At 39.9% G+C, this 17,877-nt stretch overlaps 2 protein-coding genes across 2 annotated transcripts in view; one reads left to right on the top strand and one right to left on the bottom strand.

Annotated features, from left to right (window-relative positions):
- LOC118896380 (spermatogenesis-associated protein 31D4-like) overlaps positions 1 to 17,877 on the bottom strand; it is a 210,364-nt gene that overhangs the window by 46,443 nt on the left and 146,044 nt on the right. The window lies entirely within an intron of this gene.
- Positions 11,533 to 17,877, top strand: part of LOC118896379 (heat shock protein 75 kDa, mitochondrial-like) — a 74,675-nt gene continuing 68,330 nt past the window's right edge. Inside the window, 2 exon segments of the mRNA XM_036854154.1 lie at positions 11,533 to 11,633; positions 11,850 to 11,912. Coding sequence (XP_036710049.1) covers positions 11,533 to 11,633; positions 11,850 to 11,912 — 164 coding nt within the window.

Below are 17,877 nucleotides of genomic sequence, written 5' to 3'. Positions count from 1 at the left end.
GAGAAGTGAAAGCATCACTTTCCCATGGAGGCCGGTGGTGCCCTCTGGGGCAGGCGCCCGCTGTGTGGCCTAGGGGTGCCCTGAGCTTTGGAGTTTTATGTCAACAGGAGTATTTTTATTTAACGTCACATGGTAAACACAAAGAAAATCCTCTGTTTTCGGACCTAATTCCAGCAGGGCACAGAATTGAGAGTTTTTAGCTTATGACTTCATTTTCTGCCGAACTTGGTCAAGCTCAAATATTACAGTCTTTTCGTTCCTGGAGCGAGGCTTTCTGCCCTCGTTAGAAATATTGAAAACTGCCTTGTACCCACATCTTGCACTATTTGTTTAGTTCTTTAATAAATGAAATGCTAATCCATGTACAAAAAAAAAAAAAAGAGTGAGTCTCAGTGTCCCTGAGATTTTCTACCATTCCCCCAGGATGTGACACCCTTGGTGAGAGAACCTGTTGGCTGATTCTAAGTCAACTGTCCACATCTCAGCTGCCAGTGGTTATCAAGAGAAGGTAACTGGCCTCTTCAACTTCCACAGCAGGAAGTAGGGTCATTTTTCCTACTAAGAATCACACAGAAGGACTTATTTTAGAAATAGAAGGAAATTTGAATGTAGGGTATCAATAAAAAGTTTCAGCTGAACCATAAAGAACACTGTTTGGACACAGCAGAAAGCACTGTACCAAAAATGTAGAAAATCATCATAAATCCCCAAAATTTATCTTCAAATTGTAAAATACTTAAAAAACAAAGACTTTCAGGTCATTGTTGGGTGTTCCATGACAAACATATGCTTTATATTAGTAAGTCTATAAATAATAGTGAAGTAAATATAAACAAGTCCAATGACTAAATGTGTAATTAATGTTAATCATAAACAATAATTTCTTCAAATCTTTAAAAATTGGTCTAAAATGTTAATGTCTCAGTTTGAAATCATCTACAGGCCAATTTGAAATGTGAGAAGGTTAGTTTTGTTTTCTTTACCCCCATTAACAAATTTGAGAAATGTTTTTATCTAATGTGAATGTGAGCATATGGAAAATAGTCAGCAGGGAATGTGGGCTTATGAGTTAATAACAAAAGTTGGTTGGTAAGAGTTGATAATGAATTAGCGAGAGATAATTCTGATGCTCCTAAAAGATCTGCTCTGAGATTTCCAGGAACTATGCAGACCTTTAGACAGAAGGCAGGAGCCAGAGGAGAGAAAAATGACTTCAGTAGAAAAACTGGCCTCTTACCATCAGTACTTAAACATGCCCAACTCTCTCCCATATCAAATAAAACCCTCTCTCTACATCTTCCCCTGCAGGGACTGCCCTACTTCTACCCTCCCCTTGGCTGTCCCAGACTTCTTGATGGTTGTTTATATTCACTTTTTTCTACTTCCTTACCTCCCACTCATTCCAGCCCACTGCAGTCTGGCTCTGGCCCCACTGCTCCACTGAAACTTGTCAAGGTCACCATGACTTCCTTCTAGTTAAACCTAATGAACACCTTTCCATCTTTGTCTTATTTGGCCTCACTGCAGCTATGATAATAACTTCCCTCTTGGAAATACTCTCTGTACTACACTTTCATAACCCAATAGTCTCATAGTTTTCCTCCTGTATATATTCAATTGTAACACACTGTCTTGGATTTTACCAAAGACACTCAAAACTCAACATTTCCAGTCTGAATTCACAATCTTTCTCTGCAGGTACACTTTTCCTCCTATGTCCTTCAGAATGAATGTCTCCCAAATGCGTGGTTATTAAGGTTAAAGACTCAAGCAACCATCTTTGAATCTTCCCCCTCAGTGTCCAACGCCGCAGCCTGCCACCAACCAGTCAATGCTGATTATTACAGCCCCTCAATAGCTCTCAAATACTGATACATCCACTTTTCTACTCCTTTCTGAAACCACCCTAGTCCAAGTAACCAAATAAATAACTGAATGATCTTAATGACCTCGTGCCTCTGTGTCTCAATTTCCTACTTTGTAAAATAAGACAGAATGAACACGGTTTCTTCCTTCTTTATATTCTGTGATTATAAGAGTTTAAAATCAAGGAGTGACTCAGGATAAAATCAAGTCCAGTTCTTTGGGAGACCATCTCACTTTCTCCACTTAAATACTGTGGTGACCAAGATTGTGCCTCATATCCTCCCATAGCACTGCTCTTAAGGACAATCTCAGGGTCTTCAAGATAATTTATAATAAGGCTCTTCCTCTTAAATAGGGATCTGCCTTACGCCACATTTTGAGCTATAGAGAATATTTTAGAATGAGATTCTAATGATGGTAACAAATTTATCTACCTTGTTTCATTAATTCATCTGAAAGCTCCTTGAGAAGAATAGGAGAAAGCTCCTAGTCCTGAAAATGTCCCATGTAGTAAAAGGAAAAAAACGTCCCAGGACTTCCTTGGTGGTGCAGTGGTTAAGATTCTGCCTGCCAATGCAGGGGACATGGGTTTGATCCCTGGTCCAGGAAGATCCCACATGCCGCGGAGCAACTAAGCCCGTGCACCATAATTAATGAGCCTGCGGTCTAGATCCTGCGAGCCACAACTACTGAGCCCTCATGCCACAACTCCTCAAGTCCTCGCGCCTAGAGCCTGTGCTCCGCAACAAGAGAAGCCATCGCAATGAGAAACCCGTGCACCACAACAAAGAGTAGCACCCGCTCACCGCAACTAGAGGAAGCCCGCGTGCAGCAACGAAGACCCAATGCAGCCAAAAATAAATAAATAAATTTATTTTTTAAAAAAACCTGAATAACAGGGAAATGTTGACAGGGGTTGCGGGGAGAGGCAGTGATGAAGGAGTTGGGTTGATTTTTAGCAAGTAGTAAGGTCAAAATAAAAGCATTATAGGGCTTCCCTGGTGGCGCAGTGGTTGAGAATCTGCCTGCCAATGCAGGGGACACAGGATCGAGCCCTGGTCTGGGAAGATCCCACATGCTGCGGAGCAACTAGGCCCGTGAGCCACAACTACTGAGCCTGCGTGTCTGGAGCCTGTGCTCCGCAACAAGAGAGGCCACGATAGTGAGAGGCCCGCGCACCTTGATGAAGAGTGGCCCCCACTTGCCGCAACTAGAGAAAGCCCTCGCACAGAAACGAAGACGCAACACAGACAAAAATAAATAAATTAATTAATTAATTAATTTTAAAAAAAGCATTATAAAAGGAGAGTAAAGGATTTAGGTCAGGGCTTTCTTTGAAAAAATTTTTTTAAACATAAGCAGATGGAAAATGTTAAGTGACACAATATGGTAGATTCCACCAGTGAGCTTAATAGGTAGCCATTTTAACGGGAGAGAAAGCAGACTGCGAAGTGCGAAGTTGGGAAACTTAAAGGGGCAAGAGCCAGAAAAGCAAGGGACTCCTTCCTGCCGTGAGGATTCTTTTGGTTCTGAAGTGTGTTAACCTACTAGTGAAGATATCATATATCCCCTAAAAGGGGCATCCATCAACTGGAGAAAGATGTGCCATCTCTCTCCACAGCTCATTAGCAGAGTGAAAATGTGACACTGCGTTACTCTGATTAAGGATTAATTTTCTAATTCCAGGGATGGAACGCTCCTCTAAATGAGTAGGCCTTCACACTAAAACACAGACTCACATAATATGGATGAAACAAAACCTTTAATGCTGCCTTCCATCTTCCTAAGACCCAGTGGGAAGAAAAGGAGGATCTCTAGCAAAAAGGGGAGTTAAGGGTTAAAGTTTTCCAGCTCTCCATCCGGGAACAGGTCCCACTAATGGGGGAAAAGTGTGATGCCATCTTTCTGGCAGACTGAGGGCTTGGGAAAACTAGGTCCTTCTAGTCTGGCTAGGGAAGACATAATATTTCCAACAGCCAACTGTAGCAAGGCAATAAATAGCAATGTCACAGACTAGATGAGTAACTTGTTACCTCAGACCCTCCCAGGGACATATAATTTGGGTTCCTACCATTTATTGGGATAATGCCCACTTATGCCGGGGCCTGCAAATCCCTTGAAAATATGTAACTAAATGCTATCTACACTTTTATATTTCACATACATTGTTGGGGCTTCATTACAAACTGCTATATTTTAAAATTGTTTCAGATAGCTTTAAATCCAAGGCAGTGGGGACTTCCCTGGTGGTCCAGTGGTTAAGACTTCGCCTTCCATTGCAAGGAGTGCAAGTTCAATCCCTGGTCTGGGAACTAAGATCCCACATGCCTCTCAGCCAAAAAACCAAAAACATAAAACAGAAGCTATACTGTAACAAATTCAATAAAGACTTTTAAAATGGTCCACAACAAAAAAACTTTAAAAAAATAAAATTTTTAAAAAATTAAAAAGTAAATCCAAGGCAGTGGCTTTCAAACTCTTTTGACAGCCACTCACAAAAATATATAGAATAATTTTTATCATAAACCAGTATATATATACAAACACAAAACTAATAAAAAAGTTTTATGATACCTTACCCTTATTACATATAGTGCATTCTAATATTATCTATTCCACATTGATTCACTGTTTTTAAGTGATTGTCCAACCCCAAGAATTATTTTATAATCCACTAATGGGTCAAGACCTGCATTTTGAAAAACTCTATTCGAAAACTATAGGTTCCAGCTACCTTAGTCAAAAGTCTGGTGTCAAAATTTTTTAAAGCCTCGTTAAAATGCATCATCAAAAAAAGTATTTACTGAAGGTAACTCAGTCTCCATAAAGAGCATTGTCTTGGGGATTTCTACCAGAACTCACCAAATGAATAATAAGCCTATACTTTGCAGAACTGAGATGTGAGCTGAACATTGAGTGAAAATGACATAAAATCAGAGCAGAGTTAGAAAAGGAGGACCATCACCAAATGCAATGTGTGGTTCCTCTGGAAAACACAAAGCAGCTTAGAGTGAGGTGAGGGGAACAAAATAGAAAAAATATATATGCTAATGAAGAAAAGATCAAGCTTGCAACTTCCATCTCCAAGCTTCACAAGCTGCACTTGTACTTTCCAACCCTATGAGACTGAGTAATAGTCAGGATAACTCCGCTAATCATGTGGTCTTGAATATCTCAGCTGATATCATTTAAGTCATTAAAAAGGATAACTGCAAATTAAATTAGTTCACCCTAATTATACAAAAATGAGAAATTCAAATAAGCAAGGTAATGCTCTTTTAAATTAAATTTTTTTTCAATCACTTGGCACCTCAAATCAAAGCAAATGGGTAATGTTACCAATTATATCAATTTGATTCTTAAATTTAAATACATAAACATATGATGAACTGAATTAAAATTTTTATTTGATACGCACTTAACATATTAACATTTGTACTAGGGTAGGGAACCACATTCAAGATGTGAGACAAGGTCATGTCCTTGAAACCCAAAGAAGGTTGCCACAAAATTGCCTTTGTGAGAATCTAGCAACAGAAATGAATCCCAAAATCTGTTAAACAAGTTATCCCACAGGAAAGGTAAGGTAGACCACACTACTAAAGGTAGTACTATAGAAGCCTATGAAATATTTGTCAAGAGAAATATTTGATAAATAATAAGAATATTAAGTTTTAGCAAGCAGTATGATAATGTGCTAAGCTTCAGCATGGTTGCACTTACAGAGGATTTTCATAAGAAGGAAAGAAATGGAAATTTATTGACTATCTGTGTTTTGCCTGGCAACACTAAATACTTTCAAATATACTATAGCATTGGAACTAGGAATCAGAGATGTTAAATAACTTGCCCTAGGTCACACAGTGATGAATGACAGAATTAGAATTTAAACTCCATCTTCTGATTACAAATCAATATTCTTGTCACATTTATGTCACTTTATCCTGAACCAGTACTAAAAATACAATAGTGCTTAAAATATTTGCTTCAATATTTCCTAAGACTTCTGATCAAGATCAATTCAGATTTCAATTTCATGGCTAATGAGTAATAAAGTGATCCTTAAAAGAAAAAAAACATAAAAAATATACATGCATTCTGGATGGCATTATGAATCTTTCAAACAATTGATGAAAGAATTATCTATTGCTGTATAACAAACCACACTGAAGTATAGTAGCTTAAAATGGTAGTTTATTCTTGTCTCTTATTGTTCCATGGATTGATTGGGATTGGCTGGGGGTCTCCTAGAAAGTGCAGTCAGATGTCAGCTGGGGTTGCAATCACCTGTGGGCTCAATGGGGCTGGACGTCAAGATGCTTCACTCCTATGGCTGACAGGGGATGCTGGCTATTGTTTGCGGCTACCAACTGGAGGACAGCCCAAATCACGGACAAGCCGTGATTTGGGCTTCTCTCAAAGTGGTGGCTGGGCTTCAAAAGGGAGCATTCCAAGAGTAAATGTTCCAAAAGACCCAGGCTTCTTACAACCTAGCCTAAGAAGTCCCAGAAAGTCACTTCCACTGCATTCTATTAGTTGAGCCAGTCACTGGGGCCTAGGAATACAGATTTAGACCCCATCTTTTGATAAGAGAAACAACATGGCAAAAAGCGAGGGCAAGGAGACTACCCATCACACCTTAGTCTTTTGCCTCCCATCCTGGCAAGTCTACTTTATCCAGCTGAGTTAAAAGGGGAAATACATAATAAAATTACAATAACATAAATTATTTTGTTGTCTTTTTTCTATTTCTTTGGCTCTATTTCTTTCTCTGGAAACACAGCACTTCTTGAGTGAATGAATGAATAAATGAAAGCCTCTGTCTCTCGTTTTTCCATTCTACTCTTTTTTTCCTTTCTTGCCTTCTTTCTAACTGAAAATAAAAGGTAAATATATATATTTAAATATATGTACATATTTAAAGCACCAACATATTCTGATTAGTTAGTGAATCATATGGTTAATTTCTACCCATATCGCCCATTTGATATCTGCCTGACTCAGTCATCATCCTATATAGGAAGGTAATAAGAGAATTTTTTTTAATGCAGGCAAAGAAAAGAGAAAAAATGGTAAAGAAAAAGCAGGATCAAGAGAAGAAGGAAAATATAAATGGGAAGGGAAATAAATAAAGGAGAGTGAGCAGGATTAAGCCCAAGTGGCTGAAAAGACAGAGAAAGAAGCCAAATTCTACCCCTTATAATGTTGCACCTACCCACTGCCACCATCACCAGCCTAGTCCAACCTTATTTCCTAATGCCTGAATTATTGCTATATTATTTTACCTAATCTCCCTGCCTAGAGTCTTTATTCCCTTAGAAACACTGTTTTCCTCATGGTGCTCTCAATTAAAAACAAACACTAAAGGACTTCTGAAGGATAAAGTCCAATATAAGCATTTTAAGGATTGTCATAATCTAACCTAATTTTTCTTGCCAATATTGTTTCTCAAGTCTCCCCTGCATGAAACTATTGATTCAGCCAAAGCAGTCTACTCACTGTATCTAAACATACGGAAGAATGAGACTAGATTTCACTATTTATTACATCATGAAAAATATAAAATCTGAATCAAGGAAAATAATTAATTCACAAAGCAGTGTGGCAAAATTGTAAGTTTATATTATAGCACTTATAGTCCAGTTCATCTACAAATACAGCCTTCTCATTGTTGTCTTCTGTCCTGTGCTCTAGCTAATCCTCTCACCAGGAGCTTTCTCTGTTGCCCTCAACCTTCCCAAATCCTATCTAACCAGGACCCACTAGAAACACTCTTCTTCATGGAAACTGACATTAGCTGATTAATTTGGAAGTGTGATTAGCAAGATTATTCTGAACCCAAAGTACGTGTTAATACTACAGCATCTGATTTGATTGTCCATGGAATCCAAATTCCATCTCAGTTTCTACTCTGTAGAGTTGTTTAGCATACAGTGGTTTACAGGACAATTTCACCCCAGTCTGACAGATAATTCAACCAGCATCTAATCAGTTGTACAAATTTGATTTGCAATAATTACAAACAGCAATTATAGAAACAGTTAAAAACACCATTGCTAATATTATAACTCTTTGGGAGCCCTACATAAATGGGATTTCTTAAAAATGGATATTTGAAGGTAATGATGGGTATATACATGATAAAACAGACTTTGTGGTGAAAGAAGTTTATTGTCAAGTATAATTAAAGTTGTAGATACCATTTTAAAAGAACAGCTTTAGGGGGCAAGGGACGAGACCTTTTGAAGCAAAGTAGAAATTAGGAATAATTACTGTGATGATCATGGAATGTCAACATCCATTTCGTCAAGATGAGCTCAGTATCCTTCAAAGTTCCATTGAGTCCAGGAAAGCATTCGTGTAAGACCAAAGGCAGCTTTGGGAAGAATACCTTTGAAGTATAAAGGAGTACAGTGACTGGCAACAGCCAACATAAAAATGGACTAAACAGTAAACGTCTTTTATATGTGGAATCTAAGAAATAAAACAAACAAATGAATATAACAAAACGGAAACAGACTCACAGATCTAGAGAACAAACTAGCGGTTCCCAGTGGGGAGAGGCAAGATAAGGGTAGGGGATTAAGAGGTACAAACTACTACGTATGAAATCGTACACTTCTGAATCTTATTTAAGAAATGTTTTCTTGGACTTCCCTGGTGGCGCAGTGGTTGAGAATCTGCCTGCCAATGCAGGGGACGCGGGTTCGAGCCCTGGTCTGGGAAGATCCCACATGCCGTGGAGCAACTAAGCCCGTGCACCACAGCTACTGAGCCTGCGCGTCTGGAGCCTATGCTCCGCAACAAGAGAGGCCGCGATAGTGAGAGGCCCGCGCACCGCGATGAAGAGTGGCCCCCGCTTGCCGCAACTGGAGAAAGCCCTCGCACAGAAACAAAGACCCAACACAGCCAAAACTAATTAATTAATTAATTAATTAATTAATTAATTTTAAAAAAAACCAAAACCAAAAACAACCAGCTTTGCCTCATTAATTAAAAAAAAAAAGTGCTTATTAAAAAAAAAATTAGTTTTCTTTTTCATATCCAACATTGAATATGCATGCAAATTGCTATTTTTCTTTTTTAATCTTTTTTGATTTCAAAATTGGGTAAAACTAAACTTTTTATGGAAATTTGTAAAAATGGTAAAATTATAAAGAAAAGTAAAATATTATTATATCAGACAGGAGAGTGGAGGCTTCTGGGGTGATATCAAAGTTGTATTACTTGACATGGGTGGTATTTCTGCAGGTGCTCACTTCATTCAATTCATTTATCTTTTATGCATTTTGAAGATGCAATATAAAAAAATCCAATGTTCAAATTCTACAGTCCGTTAACTTGGAGGTGTCAATTACTGCCCTACCCAGTGCTTTGCTCTCATTCTCTTTTGCCCAAATGAAGCTGGTTGTGCATTAAGAGATGAATCTTGTTTTCTAGAAGAAATAGTGAAACCGGTCTGGCCCTCGGTAATATTTCAAAACAGTCTTTTTGTAAATGGGCATGAGAAGATGTCCTTCTTAAGCCAAGGACGAAGTCTTATATTTTGTATTATTTAAAGTACCTGATACAGTGCTACACAACTAGTATTTATTCATTCATTTGACAGATATTTACTGACTTACCTATCAATGGACTCTCTGGAAAACCACAGCTGTTTACCAACTAATCTGGTAAAATGGCATTTGATAAGTGCTATAAAGACACTCAAGATTCAGCAGTTTCTCCTGGCTATCAAATTTATTTTGGCTAATGGGTATCACTTACTTTCACTCCCACTTAAGTCTTACAAAGGGGTACTAGAGGAGGATCAGCCAGTTAGAAGGTGGAGACTTAATAAAAACTGAAATAGAGAGAGTCAGAGACAGGAGGGGAAAAAAAAAGCGCAGAGGAATAAGCAGGCAGAAATTGTACAACCAGCAAGGCCTCAGGGCCCTGCACAGTTTGAGTTGAGCCGGATATTCTTCCTGTTTCCTTGATTGATCTCTCCTCTTGCCCATGTCCCCAGTCTGGAGGAGTTAAGCCCAGCACGGATGCCACTGAGACAGGTCAAAGCAGGGAAAGGTCCTGGGATCAAAACTTGGCTGAGTAGGGTGAAAAGTTTTGAGCAGCCAAAAGCAGAAAGAGCCAGAAGATAAACATAACCCATTTTCGAAGGAGTGCCAAAGGTGAAAAGCAGGAAAGACAAAATTACTCATCAAGTCCAAAGGGGTGAGCACAGAGCCAGAAACTGGGGGGAGAAGGGAGTTAAGAAAGTCAAGTGTCAGGTAAAAGCAGAAACAGAGACTTAAAAATAAATAAATAAAGTGAAATAAAGGATCCAAGACAATAATTGGGAACCATTACTTGGAGTTTGACACTAGATTTGATTGAGTACGAGTTAGCTTAATTTAAAAGCATAGGATCTGAGCAGGTACCTTTCCTCCTTCTGACTTTATCTCCCACCTTATTGCCAATCCATTATCAACAAGGCATTTAAAATATTTACCAAACAAAATCTGGAAGCCATTTAGGCAGTCCTGCTAATGAACCAACTTAATTCAGACTGATTTGGCCATGAAGATGACCACATCTACTGAGGACAGCTCTCCCCAGATTCCTCCATTGACTAGTTTAAGAAACAAAGCACTTGAAGAAATGGTATATGTAAATAAGTGAGTTTAGGTTCAAGCAGCCTGAGACGCTGGTGGTTGGAAATGCCTTACTCGTGTGCAGAAAATTTCCTGAGCACTTACTATGCCCCATGCAGCATGCCCATCCAAAGTTCTTTAGATACAATATTCCAGTGTGTTTAACGTTTAAAATTTTCTCCATTTGGTTAAAATCAATGAGACTTTTGTGAGGCGCTTGATCCTTTCCTACCCCAATTTAAACCATAATTTTGTGAAGACTAGGATTATCTTGCTATATTCTTTTTAACCTCCCTAATTTCTAGTCAAGCCTCAAAAAATGAAGTATACACTGAGGGCTCTTAGCACCTCAGAGATCACCTCCATTCTACTTGTCCAAAGGTGGGGGTGACTTGCTCAGTCAATATGAAGCAAAGTGTTTAGTATCAGCCTTAAAATAAGTGGTTTCTTTTTTTACTGTCTTTTCTTTTTTTTTTGCTGTTTTCCTGCTTTTCAGAGAAGCAGTAACAATAATTTAAACTTTTCCACTATGTGACCTACACTCCACAGACACTGTATAACAGCCAAGCCAGTGCTTAACAAAGGACTTGGGTGAGCGTGGGTATACATGCGTGTGTGTGTGCTTGTGTGTGTGTGTGCACTTCACACAATGTTGTATGCCAATATGAGGCGGGAGACAAAAGAAAGTTCGGGCACATGCACATTTATATTAAAGAGATGATAGGACCCACAAAAAAAGAACTTTTCTGGATATTAATGTTATATTTTGGAGAGAGGTTTGCAGGGAAGGAAGAGGTGCAGCTAGGGGAGTGGATTCCTATCTCTAATTACGTAGGGAGGCTCTGGTAAAAAGACAACTGAAGCTTTTCCCGGAACTGGGATCTTTCATTCGAGAAAGGAAAAAATGCAACACTCATTCCCCGCCTCCTTCCCTCCCTCCCTCCCCGCTTCCTTGGTGCCCTTCCAAGGTAGGGCCCCTTGGTGCTGGCTTCTCAGTCCTCGCCCCGGGGAGGCTTGCCAAGGCCAGGAGGGCCAGATGGGGCTGCTGGCAGAGAGGCTGCTGATCCGGCTCTTTCTCATCCCACTTTCCGTCTGCCGGTGCTTTTGGTGGTGGTGGCACTGCCTCACCCTGACGAGGTTAGAATTACCACTCTGCAGTGGGTGGTGCGTGTACCCGCAAGCTTCCTGTTACATTCACCAGCTACCCTCTACCTGCTCTGGGCTGGAATGTGCCATTACCTCGCTACTCCCATTTTACACTTCACACACCAGCTTTCTCTCAAGACAGTTATTTGATCACTAACCACTCTGAATATCATGATCCTCGGCTCATTTATTTTTTCTGTTTTAAAGGATGGTGCTGGGGGACGCAGGGAGCGGCCACATCGAGTTCCACATTCGCCAAGGCATCCGAGTGTGAGCTGCCTATCACAGTGCTGACTTCAATGAAAGGTTATTACTGTGATCACTATTTAGCATTTATATAGCTCCTCACAATTGTTTACCCATTATTCCTCAGAGCAACCCCTGTCAAGGTGATCAGTATTAGCAACCCCCATGGTAGAGGCAATAAATCAGGGCTCCTGGAGAGGATTTTAGGAATATCCACAAAAGGACACAAAATGAATAACCACAGAACTGGTGGGGCCTGGCCCTCCCTCTAGCATTGAACTTGATGAATTCACTTATTCCATCATTCTGTTTAGCAGACCTACACAGGGTGGGCTCCTCCTGTAGGATACAGCTCAAATATCCTGAAAGGCCTTCCCTGGCTACCCTATCTAAAATAGCATGGCCTCCCCAAGGCACTCACTATCACATTCTGGTGTTTATGGACTTCATAAAAGTCCATAAACAGAAGTTATCTGATTTGTCTACTTATGTTCTTGTTTACTGTGTGTCTTCGCCATTCAAAAAGGCCATCTCCATGACAGTAGCAGTCTTGCCTGGGTTGTTCACTGCTGTATCCATCCCCTTTGTTGAAAGCACCTGGCATACAGTAGGTGCTCAATAATGCCTGTAGAGTGAATGACAATGACAAGAGTCCTGTAAATACTGCTACTCATGCATCATTTCCCGTGCTTTTTCATCTCTTTCTGGACTTCTGGATATAATCACATGTACAGTCCGTTATTCTTAATTACCCTGGCACTAACGATCTAGTCTGTAGATGGCCCAGGTCCTTGCCTGCCTCTCCTTCTTGGGTTCCTTTCCTTTGGAGATTCCTCCAAATCTTTCAGTCATTTCTCGCCTTTAGTTGAGAGAGGTCAAGAAGAGAGTAGAGCAATGAAAGTTCTACTAGACAATTTTACTAGTTCTAATAGCTTTGGAAAGGTACAAAGTTGAAATTATTGAATCGAAGGTTTCTTTTTTACCTGATTTGTGGATTAAAAAAAAAAATCCATCTGTGTTATATATGCAATACAGTGAAAAGTGCTTTGAAGAAGTTAAAAGCACTATATAGATGTAAGATATAATTATGTATGCATGTAGTCCCATTAACCTTGGTAATTGAGAGTTGGTTATATACTTAAGGCTTAATTAGTTTTTTTTAATTAATTAATTTTATTATTGGCTGCACTGGGTCTTCATTGCTGCGCGCAGGCTTTTCTCCAGTTGCGGCGAGCGGGGGCTACTCTTCGTTGCAGTGCGCAGGCTTCTCATTGCGGCAGCTTCTCTTGTTGTGGAGCATGGGCTCTAGGAGTGTGGGCTTTGTAGTTGTGGTGCTCAGGTTCAGTAGTTGTGGCTCACGGGCTCTAGAGCACAGGCTCAGTAGTTGTGGCGCACGGGCTTAGTTGCTCCGCCGCATGTGGGATCTTCCAGGACCAGGGGTCAAACCCCTGCATTGGCCACCAGGGAAGCCCAAGGTTTAATTAGTTTTGATAGAAGAGTAGCTCACACTTTTCTGATGGGTAGGACCAGGGAAGCTCTTAGAAAACGTGGCTTTGGTTGATTTTTTTTCAACCATTAAATCAAGATAAAGCTTGAAATCCCTTCAAAGCCTAAAAGGTTGGCAGTAATGCTGATTTCTCATCAACAGGTAAGAATAGACAAGTGGTACGAAGCATTTATACTTTCTTGCTTCAAATTTCAGACGATGAGAATACAATTTCCCCTAAAAAATCTTAGGCTGATCTTGAAAGAAAGACCCTCTGGATAATCTAAAAATGGAGTTTTCTATTTAAAGGTTGTTCTTAATGTTCTTTATAGTGCTATGTGCAACCAGAAAATGGTTTGCCTTTTTGTTTTAAATACACCAAGTCAATGGAATACCTTGTATTTGATAACATGTGCTGTTGCATTTGGGCCTCACTACAACCCTGTCCATAGATATTATTACTTTATAGATGAAAAAAATGGAAGCAAAGCTATTAAATGCTTTCCCAAGTCTTAGAAGAAGTCACTAAGAAGACTGATCTGACTCAAGTCTCCTGACTCCAGTTTAATGTTCTCCACAATAATATTAGAAAACCACATTGGAAAGGAAAGACTCATTCCTAGTACTGCTGTCATAGCACCAAGCTTCAAAGGTCAGGTAAATGTTTTACTTTATGGTTAAACTGGCCACATTTACTCAGTGTGTACTATATCACAGGCCCTGTGCTGTGCCCTGGTAGGTTGTGGAGAAAGTAAAAGACAGGTTAGATTTCCCTGGTTGTTACAACCTAGTTGGGATGGGAAACACACACATACAAACATTGTTGTGATACAAGGGAAGGGTGCGCATGCACCAGGAGAGATGCAAAGTTCTACAGGAGCAGAGAAAGGGCAGTATCTGAAAACATTCCACAAAAAAAATCATCTTTCATTCCAAGATGAACTTGGCACGAAATGAAGATTTAATTGAGGATATACTGAGAAGAATGAAGAGGGGAATGGGGTGTCTACCAAATTTTACCTACTGAATTTTGTCTATAAAATTTCATCTATTCAAATTGTATCTACCATGGCAAGATAGTATTTTAAAATTACTTTTAAATAGAATATTTAATATTAAATATTTTCAAATTACCTTTAATAGATAATATTTCTAAATTACTTTTAAATAGAAGTAGTTGCATATTAGTTATGTAAATAGAAGTAAACACAAGAAGAACTAAAATAGAAATGGCTAAAGTGGCCTTCCCTGGGGAATGGAACTGGGGGGACAGAAGGACTGGGGTTGCAAGGTGGGGTAGGGCTTGTCATGTTTCTTTATAAATCCTTCAAAACTATTTGATTTTAAAGTCACAGGTATGAATTACTTCGATAAATATTAATTTTTAAATGGCCTTCAAAGAATGAGTAAGGTTTCTATAAGGAGAGGGAAGAGAGGGGGGCATTCCTAGCAGAGGAGCCAGCATTGACAGAGAGAGAAGGCCGGAGAGCAGAGGCAAGAGGGAGTAATCTATTTGGATAGTGTGGGTACACCTATACCTGCATGGATCGGGAAACAGAAGCTGTTGCTCTATTGTAGAAGGACATACAAACACATGGTTACACGGTCGCTGACAAGGAAGGCAATAAAGGGTGTTGAACAAAGAGGTGACATGCTCAGAACTGAGCTTTATATCAGCAGTGGTTCTCACATTTGAGATTATGTGCTTGTTAAAATTGCTGGGTCCCATGGCCAGTTTCTTCTTGAGTAGGTCCAGGGTGAGGCCCAAGGATTTTCATTTCTAATAGTAAGTTCCCAGACAATGCTAATGCTGCTGGTCTGGGAACCACCATTTGAGAACCAGTAACAGAGTAATCTAGCAACAAGAAGTCAAGACTAGAGTAGTATGAAAATGAAGGTAAAGAGAAGGAATGGAGCCCTGACTAGGAAGCTGATGGTGGGAAAGTACAGATCAGCAATCAAGAGAACAGATCAACTGCTTCAAAGGACAGGGGAACCACTGGGCCTGTTCTGGGTCATTTCAAATCACAAATCATTGGTAAATCTCCAGTGCCTATGCCAGGTATACAAGAAGCACTTGGAATTGGTTTTTAAAATAGAAATCCTGTCTAGAAATTAAGGTGTGAGTTTTACCTTACTTTCCCTACCTCCCACATCAATAACCTCATTCTAGTGCAATTTAGGTTGCAAAAGCTTCTTCCAGGGAGAAAATCCACAGCTGCACCTAGTCAGCAAGTGTATCTATCAGAACATGTAAAATTGTACTAAAACTGATTTCCTTCTTATTTTAGAACATCCTTGTAGCTAAATAGTATTCAAAAAAAATATGGAGTACAGGAAGCACCCATCTCTACAGACAGGGGCAAAAATAATTGACTCACTATACCATATAAATACCCATGAAAACATACATGAATCCTTTATCCAACCAACGTTCATTGAGTATCTACTATGTGACAAGCACCGTGGATGCGCTTAGAGACAGAGGTAAATAAAACGTGGGCTCCACTGACAGCAGTTCAAAACCTAAAGTCTTCTTCCTGTGCTCTTAAATCTGCCTAAGGACTGTGTTTTGTTTGTAATAAAAATTCTAAAGCAGGAACAGAAGAAGTTAGCTTTTCTGCCTAACTTCTGCCTAACCTAACTGCCTGCCTCTTGTTGTCTGATTATTCAACTGAAGAGAACGCTTCGGTCCTGGGTTATTTTGCCAAGCTCAGATAGATTTTGCTGACACACAGAAGCAGCCTGGGGAGTATCCAGCACCCGTTTACCTCTGGCCTTTAAGTATAGTGAGCATTTTATCACTTACACCTTTCAATGCCCAAAGAGAGTACTACTCGGGGTTTTTAAAATATCGTTTCCTTTACTATCTCCCAAAATAACAGGGTCACTTCAGGACCAGTAAGTGGTTGGCACTGTGACAGGTTTCCCAGAAGTACTAATAGCTCTGGAGAGGAGCAAGTATTTTCACAGCTGCAGGCCTGGGTGCTGAACTTTCTCCTGTCAGTGAGAATCATGTCCCAGTGAAAATATAGAAGTGGAACTGACCGTCAAAGGGATAAGGTGACAGGGAGTGTTGTTTACTCGAGTCAGAGAGCAACCAAAAATGATTTCTGCTGCTGGAACAAAACAAAGACAAGGGTTGAAGGTCAACTTCCTCTTTTATTTTGGCTAAATAAAAAGCACACCTAAGCGGCCTTTCTCAAATGTTTCGGGTCTGCTAACAATTTCAACTCTATAAAGACCCCACATATTATACCAGTCTATACTTCTTGGGCACCGGAGGGAAACAAAAGAGAAAATGTTCACTCTCATTAGGATTAATGAAGTCATCCACGGCACCCAGCTCTTCTTCCCCGATCCCTAACCTCATCCATCTCCAAATGTTAGGAATTTTATTCGTTAAAGGCCGCTCACGTCCTTCCACATCATTCCACCTTGGCCACCACCAGCCTAGTCTAAACTGATGTCATCTCTCTCGTAAATTACTGCAAGAGCCTTCTAACTGGTCTCTCACATCCTGTTTAGCCCACTCCAAATCTGTCTTTACATTAATTCACAGTAACTCACTAATTCACAGTATTAGTTCACAGTAATTCATTCATAGCACTCTTTTGGAAGCTCAAATAAAACCACTAAAGTCTAAATACCCCACACATACACATAAAACCTAGCCTAAATTTTTTCTCTGGATCCCCATTGCTCCAAACACTTAGCTGGTGGACTTGGTCGAGAAGCTCTGCATAATCTGTGCCTCCCACCCTTTTCCCTTTTCTTGTTGCATCATGTCCCTCCCTCCTCACTCCCTCTGCTCTCCTCACCCAGATTCCACCGCCTGGAACATTTCTCCCCCCCTGCTTTGCCAAGTTGTCTCTCCTACTCACCTTTTAGCTCTTAACTCATATCAGCTCCTGAAGGATGCTAAAGGAATGCCCTCTCCACCCTGGTTAGGCCAAATCCCCATGTTTCAAACTCCTTTGACATCATCAACCAGCTCATGAATCCTTCAAAGAATGTATCACAGGACATGTACATACTCTTGTATGATTGTTTAATTTCTGCCTGGTCTCCCCACTAGACTGTAAGATCTGTAAAGGCAGGGACACTATCTCTTTTTGCTTACCATTGTATTCCATAGCCTAGCACAGTGTCTGGCACATACCAGTTACTAAATAAACACATTCAGAAGGAAGGAAGGAAGGAAGGAAGGAAGGAAGGAAGGGAGGAAGGCAGGGAGGGAGGGAGGAAAGGAGGGAGGAAGAACGTATGGGTGGCAAATTGATACTACTAAAATAAGAAAGAGAAGGTCTAGCATTTTAAATGAATGATAATAATAGGTTAACACATATTGAACTTCCAGTGTTAAGTAAAGTCTTAAGATATATTTATAATTTATTCCTCATGACAACCCTATGAGGTAGTTATTTTTATCATCTTCATTTCATAGATGAGGAAACTGAACTACATAAATTACTCAAAGTCACATAGCTAGGGACTTCCTTG

The sequence above is a fragment of the Balaenoptera musculus genome, chromosome 6, assembly GCF_009873245.2.
Source record: "Balaenoptera musculus isolate JJ_BM4_2016_0621 chromosome 6, mBalMus1.pri.v3, whole genome shotgun sequence".
NCBI classification, from domain to species: domain Eukaryota; kingdom Metazoa; phylum Chordata; class Mammalia; order Artiodactyla; family Balaenopteridae; genus Balaenoptera; species Balaenoptera musculus.
Note: the sequence above shows the minus strand (reverse complement) of the source record. Positions and strands in the feature narration are given on the sequence as shown.